Raw genomic sequence first — 20,693 nt, 5'->3', positions numbered from 1 at the left:
CCCCCCGCCATCCACCACCGGCACAAACCGGCGGCTCGCTGCCTCGGGGCGCCCGCAATCCCCCTGCCCTCTCCCCCCGGCCCGCGGAGCTGAGGTGGAAGACAGGAGGGGCTCATTGCGGGGAAGGGACGCGGCGGTGGCGTTGCCCTTTTAAGAACGGCGCTGGCTGGGCGGGGCCTGCCGCGGGCGCGGGAACGGGCGGCACCTCCCGCCACCGGCCGGGCGGGCTCCGGTGTCCCCCCCCCATCCTCGCTCCCTCCCGGTTCCCGGCGGCGGGCACGGCCGCGAGCGGTTACCAAAATAAAAGAGCAGGTTTAATTCACCGAACACAGAAGTCCCGCCGCGGCGGGGCGGGGCGGCACCGGCCCGGTATACGGGCGGCCCCCCCGGGCATGCCGGTGGCCGGTTCCCCGGCAGCGGGGCCCCGCCGCCGCCCGCCCGCCGCGCCGCGCCGCACACACACGCACCACACGCACCGCGGCGGCCCCGTCACAGCAAAGCAGCGGCGGGCGCGGGGCCGCGCCCCGGGACGGGCCCCGTTACAGCCCCTGCGTCTTCAGCTCCAGCGGCTCTGCCGGCGGCTCGGGCGGCGGCTCGGCGGCGGCGACGGCGGCGGTGACGGCCGTGGGGGCGGGCGGCTCTCCCTTGAGGGCGGCCAGGCGCTCGGCCAGGCTGCGCGGCCGCGGGCACAGCGCGAACTCGTAGAGCACCGCGCCCAGCGCCGCGCCCAGCAGCGGGCCCGCCCAGTACACCTGCGGGGGGGCGGCGTGGGCACCGGCACCGGGGCACCCCCGGCCCTCCGGGGCACGGCACCCACCCCGCTGATGCCCGGGCACCGGCGCAGTCGGGACCTCCCGGTGAGCGGGGAACGGCCGCGTGTCCCCAAGCCCGGGATGTCGCGGGGCAGAACCCGTCTCCCGTTCCCCGGGATGTCAGGACCCGTCTCCCGCTCCCCGGGATGCCGGGGGGCTGGAACCACTCCCCGGGATGTCGGGGGTACCCAGCACCCTGGGGTGCTGCTGTCACCATGGTGACACCAGCAGCCGCCCGCCTTCAGCGGGGACCCAGCGGCTGGGGCAGGACAGGGATAAGCAGGGAGGGACCGGGGGGGCCCGGGGCGGGTTTGGGGGTCCCCGTCCCCCCCCCACTTACCCAGTGGTTGGCGAAGTTGCGGGTGATGACGGCGGGGGCGAAGGAGCGGGCGGGGTTCATGCTGGCGCCCGTGTAGTGGATCTGCGGGGGGGACGGAGCAGTGGGGGGCTGCACGGCTGCCCCCCAGCCCCCAGGCTCCCAGAATCGGGGTCCCCGCGGTTGCCCTTACCCCGAAGAGGTGGCCGAGGGCGAGGGAGAAGCCGACGGGCACGGCGGCCATGGCCGGGCGCCCGTCGTGGCGGTCGTCGAAGCTGGCGAAGACGCAGAGGACGAACTGGGCGGTCAGGAGCAGCTCCACCACCGTGCCCTGGCCCGGGCCCACGCCGGGGTGCAGCTGCGGGGGGAGAGGGCTCAGCACCCCGCGGAGTTGTTCACCCCCTCAGCGCCCCAAATCCTCCTTCGTTATCCTTCCGCACCCCAAAATCCCACTGTACCGCAAAGCCTTCCTCACCCTCAAATTCCTCCAGGGTGTCCAGTCCCCATTGCTGACCCGCATCAACCCAGACCCCAAAACATCTTCTGGACCCCCCCGATCCACCATCAGACCCCTCAAACACCTCTGAACCCCAGAACCCTCATTACAGCCCCATGGTACCCCAAAACACCCCCTGGACCCCCCAATTCCCCCAAAACACCTCCTGAACCCCCCCAATTCCCCCAAACCACCTCCTGGACCCCCCAATTCCCCCAAACCTCTCCAAACCCCTCAGACCCATGGTACCCCAAACCACCTCCTGCACCACCCCAATTCCCCCAAACCTCTCATCTCCCCATTTCAGCCCCATAGTACCCCAAAACACCTCCTGGACCCGCCCAAATTCTCCCAGACCACCTCCTGGACACCCCCAATCTCCCCAAACCACCTCCTGGACCCCCCAATTCCCCCAAACCCTCATCCCCCCATTTCAGCCCCATGGTACCCCATATCCCAAAACAACCCCGGGACTCCCCCCATCCCTCCAAATCCCCATTACAACCCCAAAGTACCCCAGACCCCCAAACACCTCCTGGAGCCCCCAACCCCCCCAAACCCTCATTACAGCCCTGCAGACGCCCCCAAGCCCCCGATGCTCACCGCGCTGAGGCCGAGGGTGCCACGCACGGGGCCGGGGGTCACCCCGTAGAGCACCCCGGCTCCGGCCAGCATGCCCAACACCTGGGCCAGCAGGTAGCCCAGGGCACGGGCCAGCGAGAGCTGCGAGGCCATCAGGAAGGCCAGCGTGATGGCCGGGTTGACGTGACCCCCGCTGACGTGGCCCAGAGCCTGCACCAGGGTGGTCTGGGCCAACCCGAAGGCCAAGGCGGCCCCCACAACGCTGGGGGGGCCCGGGGCCCAGCGCAGGGAAGCCCCCAGCCCCAGCAGGGCATAGAGGAGGCTGCCCAGGAACTCGGCCAGGACGGCCCTCCAGAAGGCGGACGAGCGCAGCTCCCGCATGGCCTGGCCCCGCTGCCCTCCACGGCCCCGCTCCCCTCCCCGGGGGCCGCCCGTGACCACCTTTATAAGCCCCCCCCGGGACGGCCCCGGGGGTGGGACCCCACCTCCGCCACCCCCCGTTAACCCCTTCGCTGCCCGGGCCACGGGATGGGTGACACGCGGCGAGGAACCCCCACCCCCCGAGCCCCCCGGGCATCCCCGCACCCCCCAATAGTGGGGACCCCCCCCAGAGCTGCGCTGCCCCCATCCATGGGGTTTTCTGGGGAAGGGGGGGCTGTGACCCATTGATGCCCCCAGTGGGGTTTAGGGGACCCCAAATCCCACCTCCCACCCATCCCCCCAAATATTTTGGGGACACTTTGGGGCCGCCCCCACCCCGCGGGAGGGGCGCTGGGTGGGGGCCGCGGGGTGTCCCCCCTGCCCCCCCCCCGCCCCGGTGCTGTTGTCTGCGGGAGGGTTTGGGTTTATTCAGCCCGGCTTAGCGGGCGCTGAGTCCCCGGCCAGGGGGGGATTAGGGCTCGGCCCGGCCATTGGCGCCCGCCGGAATCTGCCGGGGCTGCAGAGGCCGCCACAAAGCGCTTTGCTGCGCTCAGCTCCCCGGCACGGGACGGGCTGACGGGGGGTCCCGGCCCCCGCCCTCGCCGGGGGGCCGCGGGGAGGGCGCGCCCGCCCGCAGCCCCGGTGCCGCCGTGCCCAGACCCCCCCGGTGGTCGAGACCCCCCCAGTGCCCTCACAGCATCGCTCTGCGACCCCGACACGCCTTTAATCCCCCCCAAGGGGGAGAGGACTGTGAAAGGGGAGGGGGCACGGAGCCCCCCATGCTGTGGGTGCCCCACGGAAGGTTCTGGATGCGGCGAGGATGCGGTGTCAGGGTGTGGAGGATCTGGGCGGGGGGGTCAGGCAGTGCCCTGCTGGGCTGGGGGGGCCACCGAGGAGGGGGACAGGCTGGGGGTCTCCACCAGAGCCACGTCCCGGCAGGCGAGGCAGGCGCTCAGCTTCTCCCGGGAGGCTCCGGGCGCCAGGATGAACTCGTAGGAGAGCCCGGCCAGCACCGCGCCCAGCACCGGCCCCAGCCAGTACACCTGCAGGGGCACGGGGTTTTGGGGTGTCCCAGGGACAGGGGGACCCCACCCCAGGGATGGGGACTGAGCACGGGAACCTGCCCCAGGGGTGAGGGCAGCCGTGGGGAAGGGGTGTCACTTGTTTGGGGTAGGGGGCCAGTCCCGAGGGGATGGGGCTTGTCCCAAGGATGGCAATGGGGGGACACATCGGTCCCGTGACGGTGACACCAGGAGGACCCTGGGGGACACAGCTGGTGTTGACCTGTCCCAGTGGGACCCACCCAAGAGAAGACCAGGAACCGCTGTCCCAGGGTGGGGATGGGACCACAGCGGTCACACGCTGCAGCCAGGGGAGCCCCCCCTTACTTGGGGACTCTGGGGGAGCCCAAGGGTGCCCCCAACTCACCCAGTGATCATCCCAGACGCCGGTGACGACGGCCGGCCCCAGCGAGCGCGCGGGGTTCATGCTGCCCCCCGAGAACGGCCCCTGTGGGACACGGGGGGTCAGGGCCTGGCGGGGTGGGGACCCCCTGGGCGGGTGGGACACGGGGGGGGTCCTTACCGCAGCCAGAGCCCCAGCGGCCACGGCGCTGCCCAGGGCCAGCCCGGCCCGCGGGGCCGCGTGCTCCGCGGCGGCGAAGGCGGCCAGCGCCAGCTGGAAGGTGGCGAAGGCCTCCCAGGCCAGCGCTGTCCCCGCTGTCCCCTCCGCCCTCACCTGCAGCAGTGAGGGACACCTGTGCAGTGCCAGGGGATGGGGACGGGCACGGGGAGGGGGGCACTCACCCTGGTGACGAGGCCGGCGTCGTCCCGCAGCGCCGCGCGGGCGGCGGCAGAGGCCAGCGTGGCCCCCGCGCACTGGGCCACGAGCCCCGCGGCCCCGCGCAGGGCGCCCAGCTTGCGGGTGCACAGCAGGGCCAGCGTCAGCGCGGGGTTGGCCTGGGCACCCCCGAGGGTGCAGACGAGCCCCCCGGCCGCCAAGCCCCCTGCCAGGGCCGGCGCCAGCGGCTCTGGAGCTGCCGAAGCCCCCAGGACCACCCCCACGAAGATGAGGGTGGCCGCCAGCTCCGCCAGAACCCCCCGCCAGAAGCGGCCGCTGCGCAGCTCCTGGGGGGACAGCGGGGCCGGGGGTCACCCCACGGGCACTGCCAGCGGCGGGTGGCACAGAGAGGGGGTGACATGGGGCCGGGGGGCTTTGGGGATGGGGTGCCATGGCAACAGGATGCCCCCGTGGGTGGGTACCAGAGTGAGGGGGGACATTCATGAGGGGACCCCCCCAGCACCTGGGTGCCACATGGGGGGTACCAGGGGGTAATGGGGTGCCTTGGAAAGAGGATGCCCCGGTTTTTGGGTACCCACGGGGATGAGGTACCTCAGGGATGGGGTATCTTGGGGATGGGACCCCCCAGCACCTGGGTACCACAGTGGGGAGGTACCAGGACATTGGGGTGCCCTGGCAATGGGATGCCCCAGTTTTTGGGATGGGGCACCTCAGAGATGGGGTACCTGAGGGATGGGACCCCTCAGCACCTGGGCACTGCAGGAAATGGGGTGCCATGGAAAGAGGATGCCCCAGTTTTTGGGTACCCACGGGGATGGGGTACCTCAGGGATGGGACCCCTCAGCACCTGGGTACCACAGTGGGGGGGTACCAGGGGGCAATGGGGTGCCATGGAAACAGGATGCCCCAGTTTTTAGGATGGGGTACCTCAGGGATGGGACCCCCAGTCCCTGGGCACTATGGTGACAGGATGTCCTGGAACTGGGGCCACAGGGGGTCACAGGGACAAAGAGGGGGACAGCAGCCATGACAGGGCCAGGAGCCACGGTGAGGGGCACGCAGAGACCCCAGTGCCAGGGCTGGGCACTGAACTGACAGGCCGGGGGAGTCCCCGTGAGTTAGGGGCTGCTCACCCACCCCCCCTGGCAGGGGGGGGACTCTGGGGCTGTGGTTTTGGGGGGCTCGGGGCCGCTCGCAGGGTCTTACCTCCCCGATGGCCATGGTGCAGCTGTGGGAGAGCACAGCCGGGGTGGGGACACCTCCTGCCCCTGGCACTGCCACCTCTGTCCTTGTCACCCCCCCTGGCACTGCCACCCCCGTCCCTGTCACCCCCAGCACTGCCACCCCCTTGGCACAGCGCAGCCCTGAGGTGCTGAGGGTGGGGCAGGATTTTGGGAGGGGGCTGCGGGGGTCCTTGCAGCATCCCTGGGTGCCATAGCAACCCCCGGGGACCCTTTGGGGTGTTGCCAGGACAACCAGAGATGAAAGGCTGGGATGAAAGGCTGGGGGGGATGAGGGGGGGTTTGAACACCTGGGATGAGCACAGGGACCCTCAGGGAGGGGCTGAGGGGGCACAGGGGACAGGGTGACACACCTGGGATGGGCACAGGGACAGGGGACCAGGGGGGCACAGGGGACAGGGTGACACACTTGGGATGAGCACAGGGACAGGGGACAGGGTGACACACCTGGGATGGGCACAGGGACAGGGGACCAGGGGGGCACAGGGGACAGGATGACACACCTGGGATGAGCACGAGGGACAGGGTGACACACCTGGGATGAGCATGGGGCTGTGCCCTGGCAGGGGGGTGGCAATGTCACACACCAGTGGGGACAGGGTCCCTGGTGGGGCAACAGGAGGGGTGGCACACGTGGATTGAGATGGGCACAGGGGGACCAGGATGGGTCACACACCTGGACAAGAATTGGGGACAGGGGTGTCCCTGGGAGTGTCACACACCTGATATGAGCTGGGGGGGACAGGGCAGTCCCTGGGGGGTCACACACCTGCCACAAACCAGGGACAGGGGTGTCCCTGGGAGTGTCACACACCTGGGACAAGAATTGGGGACAGGGGTGTCCCGGGGGTCACACACCTGCCACAAACAGAGGGACAGGGGTGTCCCTGGGAGTGTCACACACCTGGGACAAGAACGGGGGACAGGGGTGTCCCAGGTGGGTCACACACCTGACATGAGCTGGGGGGGACAGGGGTGTCCCTGGGGGTCACACATCTGCCACAAACCAGGGACAGGGTTATCCCGGGTGGGTCACACACCCGGGACAAGAAGTGGGGACAGGGCTGTCTTGGGGGTCACACACCTGACACAATTCAGGGGACAGGGCTGTCCCTGGGAGTGTCACACACCTGACATGAGCTGGGGGGGACAGGGCAGTCCCAGGGGGGTCACACACCTGCCACAAACAGGGGGACAGGGCTGTCCCTGGGGGTCACACACCTGACACAATTCAGGGGACAGGGCTGTCCCTGGGAGTGTCACACACCTGCCACAAACCAGGGACAGGGCTGTCCCAGGGGGTCACACACCTGCCACAAACAGGGGGACAGGGTTATCCTGGGTGGTCACACACCCGGGACAAGCTCGGCCCGCACCGTGCCGATCCCGGTGGGGCGGTAGGAGGGATCTGGGGGGGGGGGGAACGGCCCCGGTGCCCCCCCGGTGCCCCCCCGGTGCCGCCTCAGCACGGCCCCGCACGTGGCGTGAGTCAGCCCTGGCTCAGCACGGGGGGGCCCCGGCGCTGCTGAGCCCGGCAAAGCCAGAACAATCCGCGCCACAAAGGGCTGGGACAGCGCCGGGACACGCGGGGGACACCGGGGGGACACCGGGGGGGGACACCGGGGGGACACCATCGGGGGGACACGGGGGGGACAGCCCTGGGGGGGACACCGGGGGGACACGGGGGGGACAGCCCTGGGGGGGACACCGGGGGGACACCGGGGGGACAGCCCTGGGGGGGAAAACGGGGGGGACACCATGGGGACATTGGGGGGACAGGGGGAATACGGGGGGGACACCGCGGGGACAGCTCTGGGGGGGAGGAATACGGGGGGGACACCATGGGGACATCGGGGGGGCAGCCCTGGGGGAGGGAATACGGGGGGGATATGTGGGGGACACTGGGGGGACACCATGGGGACAGCCCTGGGGGTGTGGGGGGGCTTCAAGGGGGAATATGGGGGGGATAGTGGGGGGACAGCCCTGGGATGTGTGGGGGTTTAGGGGGAATATGGGTGGGGGGATGTGTGGGGGACACCATGGGGACATGGGGGGGACAGCCCTGGGGGGATTTAGGGGGGGTTTAGGGGGAATATGGGGGACACACCAGGGGGACAGCCCTGGTGGGGGTTTAGGGGGAATATTGGGGGGGGACATGTGGGGGACAGCCCTGGGGATGGGGGTTTTAGGGGGAATATGGGTGGGGGAATATCTGGGGGGCACTGGGGGGACAGCCCTGGGGGTGTTTGGGGGGTGTTCTGGGGGAAATACAGGGGGGGAATATGTGGGGGACACCGTGGGGACAGCCCGGGGGGGGTTTAGGGGGAATTGGGGGGGGAGAATGTGTGGGGGGCACCGGGGGGACACCATGGGGACAGCCCTGGGGGGGTGTGGGGGTTTTAGGGGAAATATGGAGGGGGGATATGTGGGGGACACCATGGGGACAGCCCTGGGTGGGTGTGGGGGTTTTAGGGGAAATATGGAGGGGGGATATGTGGGGGACACCGTGGGGACAGCCCTGGGGGTGGCAAGGGGTGTTCTGGGGGGGGGGACAATGAGGAGGGGAGATGTGGGGGAGGAACAACAGGGGGGGCACACAAAGGGGGACATGTGGGGAACACCCCCAGGGAGACACTGTGGGGACAATTTGGGGACACCGTGGAGGGACGTGTGGCCAGTCCCGGGGGGGACACAGAGAGGGGACATTTGGGGGGGACGCCAAGTGGGACAAGGGGGGGCACAGCAGGGCTGGGACCCCCGTTCTGCCCCCGGGGTTCTGCCACCTCACAGACCCACAGGTGTCCCCAAGACCCCCAAAACTGTCTTTTAGACCCCCAATGTGCCCTATGATCCCCCCACAATGTGCCCCACAGAGCCCCCCAGGTGTCCTATAACCCCCCAATCCTGCCCATAGACCCCCTCAGGCACCCCCAGGTGCCCCTTTCTGCCCCACAGACTCCCCCAAAGTGCCCCCAGCACCCCCAATCCTACCAAGATACCCCAACCTGCCCCAAAGTCCCCCCTCAGGATCCCCCAATTCTGCCCTACAGACACTCGGGTACCCCCAGAGACCCCCAGAACGCTCCCATCCTACTCTAGAGAACCCCCGGCACCCCTCAATCCCGCCCTGCAGGCCCCCAGAGCCCGCTAGGAACCCCAATCTCGCCCCACAGACCCCTCAGGTGCCCCCCAGGCCCCTCAGGTGCCCCCCAAATTCTCCCTTTCCCGACTCCAAGATGGCGGCCCCCAGCGCCCCCTCAGAAAGGGGCGGGGCCCGTCGCAGTCACGTGACGGAGGACAGGCGCCAATATGGCGCCGCGCGGGGTGTGGTGTCCGACCACGTGACCAGCGCCTCCAAAATGGCCGCGCCCACGGTGCGGGCGGGGAGGCGGGGCCGAGGGGTAATGGCGGCGGTGGGCGGGGCTTCGCTTAAAGGGGCCGCGCCGCACCGGGGTGGGGGGGGTCCGTGACGCCCCCCGGTGCGGAGGGGGGGTCGGGGATTCGTGAGAGCGACCCCCCCACTCCCGGTTTGGGCCGCTGAGGCAGAGGATGGGGGCGGGATCCGCCCCGCCGTGTCCCCCGTGTGGCCCCGGTTTGGCCCCGGTGTGGCCCCGGTGTCCCGGGCGGTCTGGGGGGGTCTAACCGGGGGGTCTCATTTGTGGGAGGGGGGTGAGACCCCCGGGGGGTGCGGGGCTGACGGGGGGCACTGGGGGGGTGACACCGGGGGGCGGCGAGGGGCAGCACCGGGAGGGGCAGCACCGGGAGGACGGGGAACACCGGGGGAGGACGGGCAGCACCGGGGGTGACACCGGGGGGTGACACCGGGGAGCACCGGGGGTGACACCGGGGCAGGACGGGCGGGACCGGGGGGGGACAAGGAATACCGGGTGAGAACGGGCAGCACCGGGGGTGACACTGGGGATGACACCGGGGGGAGACGGGAGGCACCGTGGGGGTAACACCGGGGGTAACGGGCAGGACCGGGGGGTGACACCGGGGGTGACACGGGGCAGCACCGGGGGTGACACCGGGGCAGCACGGGCAGCACCGGGGGGTAACACCAGGGGTTAACGGGCAGGACCGGGGGTGACACCGGGGGGTAACGGGCAGCACCGGGGGTGAACGGGCAGCACCGGCGGTGACACCGGGGGAGCACCGGGGGTGACACGGGTATGACCGGGGGTGACACCGGAGGAGCACGGGGCAGCACCGGGGGTGACACCGGGGCAGCACCGGGGGGTAACGGGCAGCACCGGGGATGACACCGGGGCAGCACGGGCAGCACCGGGGGGAGCAAGGGCAGGACCGTGGGGGTGGCACGGGGCAGCACGGGCAGCACCGGGGATGACACCGGGGGGTAACGGGCAGCACCGGGGCAGCACGGGCAGCACCAGGGGGTAACGGGCAGCACCGGGGATGACACCGGGGGGGTAACGGGCAGCACCGGGGGGTAACGGGCAGCACCGGGGGTGACACCGGGAGTGACGCGGGGCAGCACCGGGGGGGTAACGGGCAGCCCCGGGGGTGACACCGGGAGTGACGCGGGGCAGCACCGGGCGGGTAACGGGCAGCACCGGGGGGTAACGGGCAGGACCGGGGCAGCACGGGCAGCACCGGGCGGTAACGGGCAGCCCCGGGGGGTAACGGGCAGCCCCGGGGGTGACGCAGGGCAGCCCCGGGGCAGCACCGGGCAGTAACGGGCAGCCCCGCGGCAGCACCGGGCGGGGAGCGGCGCTAGGACCCGGCGCGGCGGGGCCCGCCCGGATTCCAGGCTGGCTCCCGGCGTGACGTCACGCCCGGTCCCGGCCCCTCGCGCTCGGCAAAATGCTGCTCTCGGTGCCGCCGCGCTCGGGGCTCCCCGCCTTCGCCTACAACAAGGGCGGCAAGAAGGTACCGGCCCCGCCGCCCCCGCTCCCACCGGGCCCGCGCCGGTGGCGGCGGGAGCGAACCGGGGCGGCTCCGGGGCCGTCCCGGCGGGACAGGCCCGGGGGGGCGGGGAATGGGGTTAGGGGAAGGGGGGGACACCCCCCGAGAGTCACCGGGAACGGAACGGGGAGAGCCCCCCCGGTGGGCCCCGGTTCTCCCGGGGGTGCTCGCTCCGCACGGCCCGTGCCTCAGTTTCCCTCCGAGCGCGGTCTGTGGGGTTGGGGGGGGGGGGGTTTGGGGAGGGGGGGGATGGGGACCCTCGGGGATGGGGAGGGGTCTGGGGGTCCCGGGGGGAGGGAGGATGAGGGGGGACCCTGCGGGAAGAGAGATGGGGACCCCCGGGAGGGGAGGGTGGGGTGCAGGTGGGGAAAATGGGGTCGGGGGGAAAATTATGGGGTCGGGGGGGGAGATAATGGGGTCGGGGGGCAAATTATGGGGTCGGGGGGCAGATAATGGGGTCAAGGACAGGTAATGGGGTGCAGGGGAGAGCTAATGGGGTTCAGGGGGAGATAATGGGGTCGGGGGGCAGATAATGGGGTCCAGGGGGGAAATTATGGGGTTGGGGGGAAATGATGGGGTTGGGGGGAAATGATGGGGTCCAGAGGTGGGGGGTCCAGGGGTCCTTCTGTCCAGAGGGGAGATAATGGGGTCAGGGGGAGATAATGGGGTCCAGGGGGGAAATTATGGGATCTAGGGGAAATTATGGGGTCCAGGGGGAAGTAATGGGGTACAGGGGGGAGATAATGGGGTCGGGGGCAGATAATGGGGTTGGGGAGAGATAATGGGGTCCAGGGGGGAAGTAATGGGGTCCAGGAGGAGATAATGGGGTCCAGGGGGGAAATGATGGGGTTGCAGGGAAATGATGGGGTCCAGGGGTCCTTCTGTCCAGGGGGGGAGATAATGGGGTCAGGGGGAGATAATGGGGTCTAGGGGGGAAATTATGGGGTCCAGGAGAGATAAGAGGTTTAGGGGGAAATGATGGGGTCCAGGGGAGAGATAATGGGGTCGGGGGGAAATTATGGGGTCAGGGGCAGATTATGGGGTCCAGGGGGGAAATTATGGGGTCCAGAGGGAGACAATGGGGTCCAGGGGAGAGGTAATGGGGTTCAGAGGAGATAGAATGGGGTTGGGGGGAAATGATGGGGTCCAGAGGAAAAGAATGGGGTCCAGGGGGGAGATAATGGGGTCGGGGGGAAATAATGGGGTCAGGGGCAGATTATGGGGTCCAGGGGGGAAATTATGGGATCCAGGGGGAAATAACGGGGTCCGGGGGGAAGTAGTGGGGTACAGGGGGGAGATAATGGGGTCAAGGGGAGATAATGGAGTCCAAAGGAGAGTAATGGGGTCCAGAGAAAAATAATGGGGTTCAGGGGGAGATAATAGGGTCCAGGGAGAAATAATGGGGTTGGGGGCAGATAATGGGGTCCAGGGGGGAAATAATGGGGTCGGGGGCAGATAATGGGGTGCAGGGGGGAGATAATGGCATCCAGGGGGGAAATAATGGGGTCCAGAGGAAAATAATGGGGTTGAGGTGGGGGTCCAGGAGTCCTTCTCTCCAGGGACAAGATAATGGGGTCAGGGGAAGATAATGGGATCCAGAGGGAAATGATGGGGTCCAGGGGGGAGATAATGGGGTCTAGGGGGGAGATAATGGGGTTGGGGGCAGATAATGGGGTTCAGGGGGGAAATAATGGGGTTGGGGGAAAATTATGGGGCTGGGGGGAAATGATGGGGTCCAGGGGAGAGATAATGGGTTCGTGGGGAAATAATGTGGTTGGGGGGAGATAATGGGGTCCATGGGGGAACATAATGGGGTCCAGGAGGGAAATAATGGGGTCGGGGGGAGATACTGGGGTGCAGGGGGGAGATAATAGGGTTGAGGTGGGGGTCCAGGAGTCCTTCTCTCCAGATGGGAGATAATGGGGTCAGGGGCAGATAATGGGGTCCAGGAGGGAAATAATGGGGCCGGGGGGAGATAATGGGGTGCAGGGGCGAGTGGCAGGGGGATTTTTGGGGGGGCTTCCCTTAGCCCCCCCGGGATGGGCAGAGTGGGGGTGTCTCAGGCCGCCCCTCCTTGCGTGGGGATGCTTTTGGGGGGCTGCAGCAGCGCTGCGGCAGGCGCTGACCCCCTCCCCGCCCCCCCAGCAGCCCTATGTGCCCCCCGCCCAGCCCCTGGGCCCCCCCAGCCCCAGCCCCGCCGGGGGGGGCCCCGAGCAGCTCAGCAAGACCAACCTCTACATCCGGGGGCTGCACCCCGGCACCACGGACCAGGACCTGGTCAAGCTCTGCCAGCCGTGAGTGGGGCTGGGGTCCCGCTGCCCCCTCCCCTGGGGTGGGCTGGGGGTCCCACCGAGCTCTGACACCCCCTTTTCCCCCCCCCCCAGCTACGGGAAGATCGTCTCCACCAAAGCCATCCTGGATAAAACCACCAACAAGTGCAAAGGTTTTTGGGGGGGCAGCACGGCTGGAATGGGGGGGGTTTGGGGTGAGGTGGGGGGGATTTGGGGAGGGGTCTCTCTGATCTCTCCCCCCTCCCCAGGTTACGGTTTCGTGGACTTTGACAGCCCCACGGCCGCCCAAAAAGCCGTGACAGCCCTGAAGGCCAGCGGGGTGCAGGCGCAGATGGCCAAGGTACAGACCCCTCCCCACCACCCCCAGCGACCCCCCGAGACCCCCGAGCCCCCTCCTCATGGCGCAGCCCCCTCCCCACAGCAACAGGAGCAGGACCCCACCAACCTGTACATCTCGAACCTGCCGCTGGGCGTGGACGAGCAGGAGCTGGAGGCGCTGCTGAAGCCCTTCGGGCAGGTGGTCTCCACCCGCATCCTGCGGGACCCCCACGGCGCCAGCCGGGGCGTGGGCTTCGCACGGTACGGGGGGCTGGGGGGCGCGGGGGGCTGCGGGGATGGGGGGGGCTGCGGGGGGCTGTGGGGATGGAGGGGCTGTGGGGATGGAGGGGCTCAGGGGGGCTGCGGGGGGCTGTGGGGATGGAGGGGCTATGGGGGCTGGGGGGGCTCAGGGGGGCTGCGGGGGGCTGTGGGGATGGGGGGGCTCATGGGGCTGGGGGGACAGGGATTTGGGGGGGCTGCAGGGGCTGGGGGAGCTCAGGAGGATAGGGAGGGATGGGGGCACAGGGATTTGGGGGGGCTGCACAGGGTTGGGGGAGCTGCCAGATCTGGGGGGCTGCGGGGGGTGTGGGGATGGGGGGGCTAAGGAGAGTGGGGAGGGGTGGGGGGGACAGGGATTTGGGGGAGCTGCAGGGGTTGGGGGGGTACGTGGGGCTGGGGGGACAGGGATTTGGGGGGGCTGCACAAGTTTGGGGGGGGCTGCGGGGGATGGGGGCACATGGGGCTGGGGGGCTCAGAACAGTGGGGAGGGTTGGGGGCGACAGGGACTTGGGGGGCACACAGAGCTGGGGGGGGCACAGAGAACTTGGGGAAACACAGGGAACTGGGGGGGCACGGGAACTGGGGGGGCACAGAGAGAACTGGGGGGGCACAGAGAGCTGGGGGGGCACACAGAACTGGGGGGGCACAGGGAACTGGGGGGCACAGAAAGAACTGGGGGGCACAGAGAAGTGGGGGGCACAGAGAACTGGGGGGGCACAGAGAGAACGTGGTGGGGCACACAGAAGTGGGGGGGGGCACAGGGAACTTGGGGGGGCACAGAGAGCTGGGAGGGGCACAGAGAACTGGGGGGGCACAGAGAGCTGGGGGGCACACAGAAGTGGAGGGGGGCACAGGGAACTTGGGGGGGCACAGAGAGAACTGGGGGGGGGAGCACACGGAACCTGGGGGGGCACAGGGAACTGGGGGGGCACAGAGAGAACTGGGGGGGCACAGAGAACTGGGGGGGCACAGAGAACTGGGGGGGCACAGAGAGAACTGGGGGGGCACAGAGAAGTCGGGGAGGGGCACAGAGAACTGGGGGGGTGCACACGGAATTGGGGGGGCACACAGAAGTGGGGGGGGGGGCACAGGGACCTGGGGGCCCCCCCGTGGCCCCCGGCCCAGCCCCGCTCCCCCCAGGATGGAATCCACGGAGAAGTGCGAGGCCGTCATCACCCACTTCAACGGGAAATTCATCAAGACCCCCCCGGGGGTGCCAGGTGGGCTCGGGGGTCCCGGGGGGGGGGGGCGTTCTGGGGGTGCTGGGGCTGTTGGCAGCACTGACACCCCCCCCCAGCCCCCCCAGACCCCCTGCTCTGTAAGTTTGCTGATGGGGGGCAGAAGAAGAGGCAGAGCCAGGGCAAGTTCGTGTCCAACGGCAGAGCCTGGGCCCGCGACGGCGACACGGTGAGTGAGGGGCGTGACAAAATTAAAAGGATATCTTAAATATTTTATTGTTTGTTCTAAGTTTTATTCGAAAATGAAGTGTTTAGAGTGAATCTTAGATGAATTTTAAATGGATTTTAAGAATCAGAAATTTTTAGTTTAGTAAAAAAAATTATATAATCAGTATATTAATTTACATTATATTTTACATTTATAATTTATATATATAACTTATGTATTTTCATTTTCTAATATTATTTTCTAATATATTTTTTGTTCTAGTGTACTGTAACGTATTTTCTATTTTTGTTTATGTAGTTACATTTGTGTAAATATATATTTATTATTTCTGTGAAGAAATACAATATATATTATTTATATATAATATAATATAATATAATATAATATAATATAATATAATATAATATAATATAATATAATATAATATAATATAATATAATATAATATAATATAATGTAATATAATATAATGTAATATAATATTATATTATATTATATTATATTATATTATATTATATTATATAGTATAGTATAGTATAATATAATATAATATAATATAATATAATGTAATATGTATAATAATATAATATATAATAATATATATTATACTGTGTTATATATAATATATACTATGCATTATATATGATGTACAATATATTATAATTATATATAATATAATTGCATATAATGTATATTATATATAATGTGTTATATATTATATATTACGTGTTATATTGTATATACAATATATTGTAATTGCCTATAAAATAACTGTATATAAAATATATATAATATATATTGCATACAATAATATGTATTATATATGATATTATACATTAACTATTATACATTATAATTATATATTTATATTACATTTATATTATATGATATTTATATATTGCTTCTGTAAATAAATATAATATATAAATAATGAATATATACATTTAAATATAAAAAATATGTACATTTAAATATAAATAAATAACTATTTAAATAAAAATTATTTAGATATTTAGATATTTAGATTTAAATGTTTTAATTAATTAATCAATTAATATTTGTGACCCTTGTTCCCCCTCAGGGCACTGTGACCTTGGCCTACGACCCCTCCACGGCGCTGCAGAACGGGTGGGTGCCCCAAGGGGTGCCCCAAGGCCCCCCCGGGCCCGGCGGGCCGGGGGCTGCGGGCCGTGCCCCCCCCGGCCCTGACCCCCCGCCCCGCAGGTTCTACCCCGCGCCCTACGGGCTGGCCCCCGGCCGCATGCTGCCCCCCGCCGCCCTGGCCCCCTACCTGCCCTCCCCGGTGTCCTCCTACCAGGTACGGGGGGCCTGGGGGGCCTGGGAGAGAGGGGGGGTCCTGGGAGAGGTGGGGGTCCTGGGAACTGGGGGGGGTCCTGGGAGAGAGAGGGGGTTCTGGGAGAGAGAGGGTTCTGGGAGAGGTGGGGGTCCTGGGAAAGGTGGGGGGGTCCTCCCCGGTGTCCTCCTACCAGGTACGGGGGTCCTGGGGGCTGGGGGGTCCTGGGAGAGGTGGGGGGTCCTGGGAGCTGGGGGGGGTCCTCCCCGGTGTCCTCCTACCAGGTACAGGGGGGTCCTGGGGGCTGGGGGGGCCTGGGGGGAGGTGGGGGTCCTGGGAGAGAGGGGGGTCCTGGGAGAGAGGGGGGGTCCTGGGGGCTGGGGGGGTCCTGGGAGAGGTGAGGGGGTCCCAGGAGAGGTGGGGGGGTCCTGGGAGAGGTGGGGGTCTTGAGAGAGGGGGGTCCTGGGAGAGATGGGGGTCCTGGGAGAGAGAGGGTCATGGGAGCTGGGGGGGTCCTCCCCGGTGTCCTCCTACTAGGTACGGGGGGGGTCCTGGGAGAGGTGGGGGGGGTCCTGGGAGCGAGCGGGTCCTGGGAGAGGTGGGGGTCTTGAGAGAGGGGGGTCGTGGGAGAGGTGGGGGTCCTGGGGGCTGGGGGGGGCCTGGGAGAGGTGGGGGTCCTGGGAAAGGTTGGGGGGTCCTGGGAGAGAGAGGGCGTCATGGGAGCTGGGGGGGTCCTCCCCGGTGTCCTCCTACCAGGTACGGGGGGCCTGGGGGTCCTGGGAGCTGGGGGGGTGTGCTGGGAGCTGGGGGGTCCTGGGAGATTGTGGGGGGGTCCTGGGAGCGAGGGGGTATGGGAGCTGGGGGGGTCCTCCCCGGTGTCCTCCTACCAGGTACAGGGGGGTCCTGGGGGCTGGGGGGTCCTGGGAGAGGTGGGGAGAGAGGGGGGGTCTTGGGAGAGATGGGGGTCTTGAGAGAGGGGGGTCCTGGGAGAGAGGGGGTCATGGAGAGGTGGGGGGGTCCTGGGAGAGGGGGGGGTCCTGGGAGCTGGGGGGTCTTGGGAGAGAGGGGGGGGGTCCTGGGAGCTGGGGGGTCCTGAGAGAGATGGGAGTCCTGGGAGAGAGAGGGTTCTAGGAGAAAGGGGGGTCCTGGGAGTTGGGGGATCCTGGGAGCTGGGGGGTCCTGGGAGAGGTGGGAGTCCTGGGTGAGAGAGGGTTCTGGGAGTTGGGGGGGTCCTGGGAGTTGGGGGGTCTTGGGAGAGAGGGTCATGGGAGCTGGGGGGGTCCTCCCCGGTGTCCTCCTACCAGGTACGGGTGGGGGTCCTGGGAGCTGGGGGGTCCTGGGGGCGGGCCTGGGAGAGGTGGGGGGTCCTGGGAGAGAGGGGGGTCCTCGGAGCTGGGGGTCCCTGGAAGAGAGAGGGTTCTGGGAGAGGTGGGGGTCCTGGCAGCTGGGGGGGGTCCTGGGAGAGAGGCAGGGGGGGTCCGTGGGGGAGCCCCCAGCTGCTCCCACCTGGTGTCACCCGCAGGTCCACGGCCCCGCCTGGATGCACCAGTCCTACCTCGTGCAGCCCACGGTGAGCCACGCCCCGTGCCACGCCCGGTGCCACGCTCTGTGCCAGCCACGCCCTGTGCCACGCCCGGTGCCACGCCCAGTGTCCTCTCTGGTGCCACACCCGGTGCCAGGCCCTGTGACACACCCTTTGTCATGGCCAGTGCCACGCCCCCGTGCCACACCCAGTGCCCTGCCCAGTGACACACCCAGTGCCAAATCCAGTGCCACGCCCAGTGCCACGCCCAGTGCCAAACCCAGTGCCACGCCCAGTGCCATGCCCAGTGCTCCACCCTGGGGTGGTGGGAGCCCCTCTTGGGTCTGCCCCACCCACACCTGCCCCGCCCTGATGGGGGAGGGGATGCGGGAGCCCCGCCCCTGCCCCGCCCTCCTTTGCTCCACCCCCTGCAGTCAGGCCACTCCCCCTTTGCAATAAGCCACACCCACATTTCACAGGCCCCGCCCATTTTGGTGTCACTCTGGGGCTCCCTGGGCCCTGCCCTGTGTCCCTTCCCCATGGGTGCCAAGTCCCCGTGTCCCCAGTGCCTCCCAGTGTCCCCCATGTCCCCCATGTCCCCATGTCCCCTGTGTCCCCCCCGTGTCCCCTCCATGTCCCCCATGTCCCCTGTGTCCCCCCCGTGTCCCCTCCAGGTCCCCATGTCCTTGTGTCCCTCCGTGTCCCCGCGCTGACGCTGCCGTGCAGGACACGGTGCTGTCCCCTGCCGTGTCCCGCCGTGTCCCCCCCGTGTCCCCCAGGGTCCCCCAGTGTCCCCTCATGTCCCCATAGCCCTGGTCCCTGTGTCCCCATTGTCCCCATGTCCCCATGTCCACCCCATGACCCCGTGCCCCCACCACGTCCCCCCATGTCCCTGTGTCCCCCCGATGTCCCATTGTCCCCCTGTCCCCCTGTCCCCCCCGTGTCCCCCCATGTCCCCCTGTGTCCCCGTGTCCCCTGTGTCCCCGTGTCCCCCCCCATATCCCCCGTGTCCCCTGTGTCCTCTCCATGTCCCCATGTCCCCCATGTCCCCCTGTCCCTGCGCTGATGCTGCCATGCAGGGCGCGGTGCTGGCCCCCCCATGTCCCTGTGTCCCCATGTCCCCCGTGTCCCTCCATGTCCCCTGTGTCCCATGTCCCCCATGTCCCCCGTGTCCCCCCATGTCCCCATGTCCCCCCCCGTGTCCCCGCGCTGACGCTGCCCCGCAGGGCGCGGTGCTGGCCCCCCCATGTCCCTGTGTCCCCATGTCCCCCATGTCCCCGTGTCCCCCCCATGTCCCCCCGTGTCCCCGCGCTGACGCTGCCCCGCAGGGCGCGGTGCTGTCCCCCCCCATGTCCCCGTGTCCCCCCCGTGTCCCCATGTCCCTGTGTCCCCCCCATGTCCCCATGTCCCCCCCCGTGTCCCCGCGCTGACGCTGCCCCGCAGGGCGCGGTGCTGTCCCCCCCATGTCCCTGTGTCCCCCCCCATGTCCCCCCCATGTCCCCCCGTGTCCCCGCGCTGACGCTGCCCCGCAGGGCGCGGTGCTGGCCCCCGCCGTGGACCACGCCGTCCCCCTCCAGCCCTCTGTGGTGGCCCCCCTGGCCCAGCAGCTCGGCCACCTCTCTCTGGGCAGCGCCGGCACGGTAAGCCCCCCCAAAAAACCCCCCCCAAAAAAAAACCCCCGGGGACCCCTCCCCGACCCCGCTGAGCCCTCCCCTGCTGTCCCCAGTACGTCCCCGCCGCCGCCGCCGCCGTGCCCGGAGCCTTCATCCCGCCCTACCCGCCGGTGCCCCCCGCCCTCCCGCTGGAGGTGAGTGCTGGGGGGGGGGTCCGGGGGGGCTTTTTTTGGGGGGTGCAGGGTTTGGGGGTGCATTAACCCCTCCCCGCAGGACGGAGGAGCCGCCCCGACCCACGGGCCCATCGAGTCACCGTCCGAGCCCGGCGCCTTCCCCTACCCCTACCCCAAGTAGGGGCAGGGGGGGCTCGGCCCGAGGGACCCCCTCCCCAAAAATAAAACCGCTGGGACCCCCAGCCGGTGCCTGATCCCCCCCGGGAATGCTCCGAGCACCGGGCGGGGGTCTCTGAGTATGGGGAGGGGTCCCCACCCTTCCTTTCACCCCTCCCTCCGTCTGCTTCTCCCCCCCCACCCCCCTCGGAGGGTTTTTATTCCTCCTGCGTTTTCTAAAAAATGGGAAAAAAAAAAAAAGGAAAAAAAAAAGATGTACACGCAAAAAAAAAAAAAAAAAGAGGAAAAAAAAGGCGAGAAAAAAAGAAAAAAAAAAGGAAAAAAAAGGCGAAAAAAATCTAAAAAAATGAAAGAAAAAAAAGAAAAAAAAAGAAAAAAAGGAAGAAAAAAAAGAAAAAAATGGTGAAAAAAAAGAAGAAAAAAAGGAAAAAATGCAAAAAAAAAAAAGAGAAAAAAAGGCAAAAAAAAAGGAAAAAAAAAAAAAAGGCAAAAGCCGCCGCTGCCGCGCGCCGCCCCGGGGGGGGCCGGGGGTCCCGGCTGCCCCCCCCCCTCGTGCTTCCAGGGCCCGCGGCCCCGCCGGCCCCGGTGCCCCCCGTGCCTTCTGCTGCCCGGTGCCCCCGGCTCGGGGTCCGGGGTGCCCGGGGTGGGGTGGGGGGCGCATGGAGAGACCCCCCCCCACCCGCCCCCCGCCCCAATCTCCGGGCGCCAGCCCCCCCGCAGGGCCGGGGGTGCTCCCCTTCCCCCCCCCCCCCAGCCATTCCTGCCCCGGGGGGGTCGGTCAAGTGCAATAACCCCCCCCCCCAAAAAACCCCCCCCCCCAGCTTCGAGGGGCGCCCCCAGGGCGCCCCCAGGCACTTTAGAGCCCCCCGGGGGGACCCCGGCCGCCCCCCCACGCTGTCCCCACCCCCCCCAACCCAGCGACAATCAGGGGGTCCCGCGGGGGCGGCTCTTGCAACCAAAGAATTTTGGGGGGGGGGTCGCGCAGAGGGGGATGGGGAGAAGCTGGAAAACCCCAAGCCCCCCCCCC

At 66.5% G+C, this 20,693-nt stretch overlaps 2 protein-coding genes across 7 annotated transcripts; one reads left to right on the top strand and one right to left on the bottom strand.

Annotated features, from left to right (window-relative positions):
• Positions 1 to 318: 318 nt before the first annotated feature.
• LOC135287970 (lens fiber major intrinsic protein-like) lies at positions 319 to 6,385 on the bottom strand. Of its 4 annotated transcripts, XM_064401240.1 has the most exons (8): positions 5,633 to 6,385; positions 4,432 to 4,752; positions 4,211 to 4,363; positions 4,055 to 4,135; positions 2,228 to 2,347; positions 1,322 to 1,486; positions 1,153 to 1,233; positions 319 to 752 (listed from the first exon to the last, which is right to left on the bottom strand). In XM_064401240.1, exons 1-8 carry the CDS (start codon positions 5,645 to 5,647, stop codon positions 540 to 542), a joined length of 1,149 nt encoding a protein of 382 aa, XP_064257310.1. In that variant the 5' UTR covers positions 5,648 to 6,385; the 3' UTR covers positions 319 to 539. The 4 variants fall into 4 exon arrangements, with proteins under 4 accessions (XP_064257310.1, XP_064257312.1, XP_064257311.1 ...); XM_064401242.1 differs by lacking the exon at positions 4,432 to 4,752; XM_064401243.1 differs by lacking the exons at positions 319 to 752; positions 1,153 to 1,233; positions 1,322 to 1,486; positions 2,228 to 2,347 and adding an exon at positions 3,028 to 3,669.
• A 3,889-nt stretch (positions 6,386 to 10,274) lies between these two features.
• On the top strand, positions 10,275 to 20,078 carry RBMS2 (RNA binding motif single stranded interacting protein 2). Of its 3 annotated transcripts, none has more exons than XM_064401246.1 (13): positions 10,281 to 10,557; positions 12,742 to 12,887; positions 12,978 to 13,036; positions 13,133 to 13,224; positions 13,306 to 13,463; positions 14,622 to 14,701; positions 14,779 to 14,888; positions 15,969 to 16,015; positions 16,112 to 16,205; positions 17,704 to 17,751; positions 19,236 to 19,343; positions 19,430 to 19,510; positions 19,590 to 20,004. In XM_064401246.1, exons 1-13 carry the CDS (start codon positions 10,492 to 10,494, stop codon positions 19,668 to 19,670), a joined length of 1,170 nt encoding a protein of 389 aa, XP_064257316.1. In that variant the 5' UTR covers positions 10,281 to 10,491; the 3' UTR covers positions 19,671 to 20,004. The 3 variants fall into 3 exon arrangements, with proteins under 3 accessions (XP_064257314.1, XP_064257316.1, XP_064257315.1); XM_064401245.1 differs by having other exon boundaries at positions 10,284 to 10,557; positions 12,739 to 12,887; positions 19,590 to 19,996; XM_064401244.1 differs by having other exon boundaries at positions 10,275 to 10,557; positions 12,739 to 12,887; positions 13,133 to 13,463; positions 19,590 to 20,078.
• The last annotated feature ends 615 nt before the right edge of the window (positions 20,079 to 20,693 follow it).

Source organism: Passer domesticus, chromosome 31 (assembly GCF_036417665.1).
Source record: "Passer domesticus isolate bPasDom1 chromosome 31, bPasDom1.hap1, whole genome shotgun sequence".
NCBI lineage: Eukaryota > Metazoa > Chordata > Aves > Passeriformes > Passeridae > Passer > Passer domesticus.
The sequence above is the reverse complement of the archived record's forward strand: the minus strand, read 5'-3'. Positions and strand labels throughout refer to the sequence as shown.

What these genes read in the sequence shown, in the direction of transcription:
- LOC135287970 (XM_064401240.1), bottom strand. An exon ending in ACGCCGGCCTCGTCACCAGG is followed by an intron (nt 4,364 to 4,431) that starts GTGAGTGCCCCC and finishes TCACTGCTGCAG; the next exon opens with GTGAGGGCGGAGGGGACAGC. An exon ending in CCCTCGGCCACCTCTTCGGG is followed by an intron (nt 1,234 to 1,321) that starts GTAAGGGCAACC and finishes TCCCCCCCGCAG; the next exon opens with ATCCACTACACGGGCGCCAG.
- RBMS2 (XM_064401244.1), top strand. Translation starts at nt 10,492, where the DNA reads ATGCTGCTCTCGGTGCCGCCGCGCTCGGGGCTCCCCGCCTTCGCCTAC. An exon ending in CCCCGGTGTCCTCCTACCAG is followed by an intron (nt 16,206 to 17,703) that starts GTACGGGGGGCC and finishes TGTCACCCGCAG; the next exon opens with GTCCACGGCCCCGCCTGGAT. An exon ending in CTCTGGGCAGCGCCGGCACG is followed by an intron (nt 19,344 to 19,429) that starts GTAAGCCCCCCC and finishes TGCTGTCCCCAG; the next exon opens with TACGTCCCCGCCGCCGCCGC.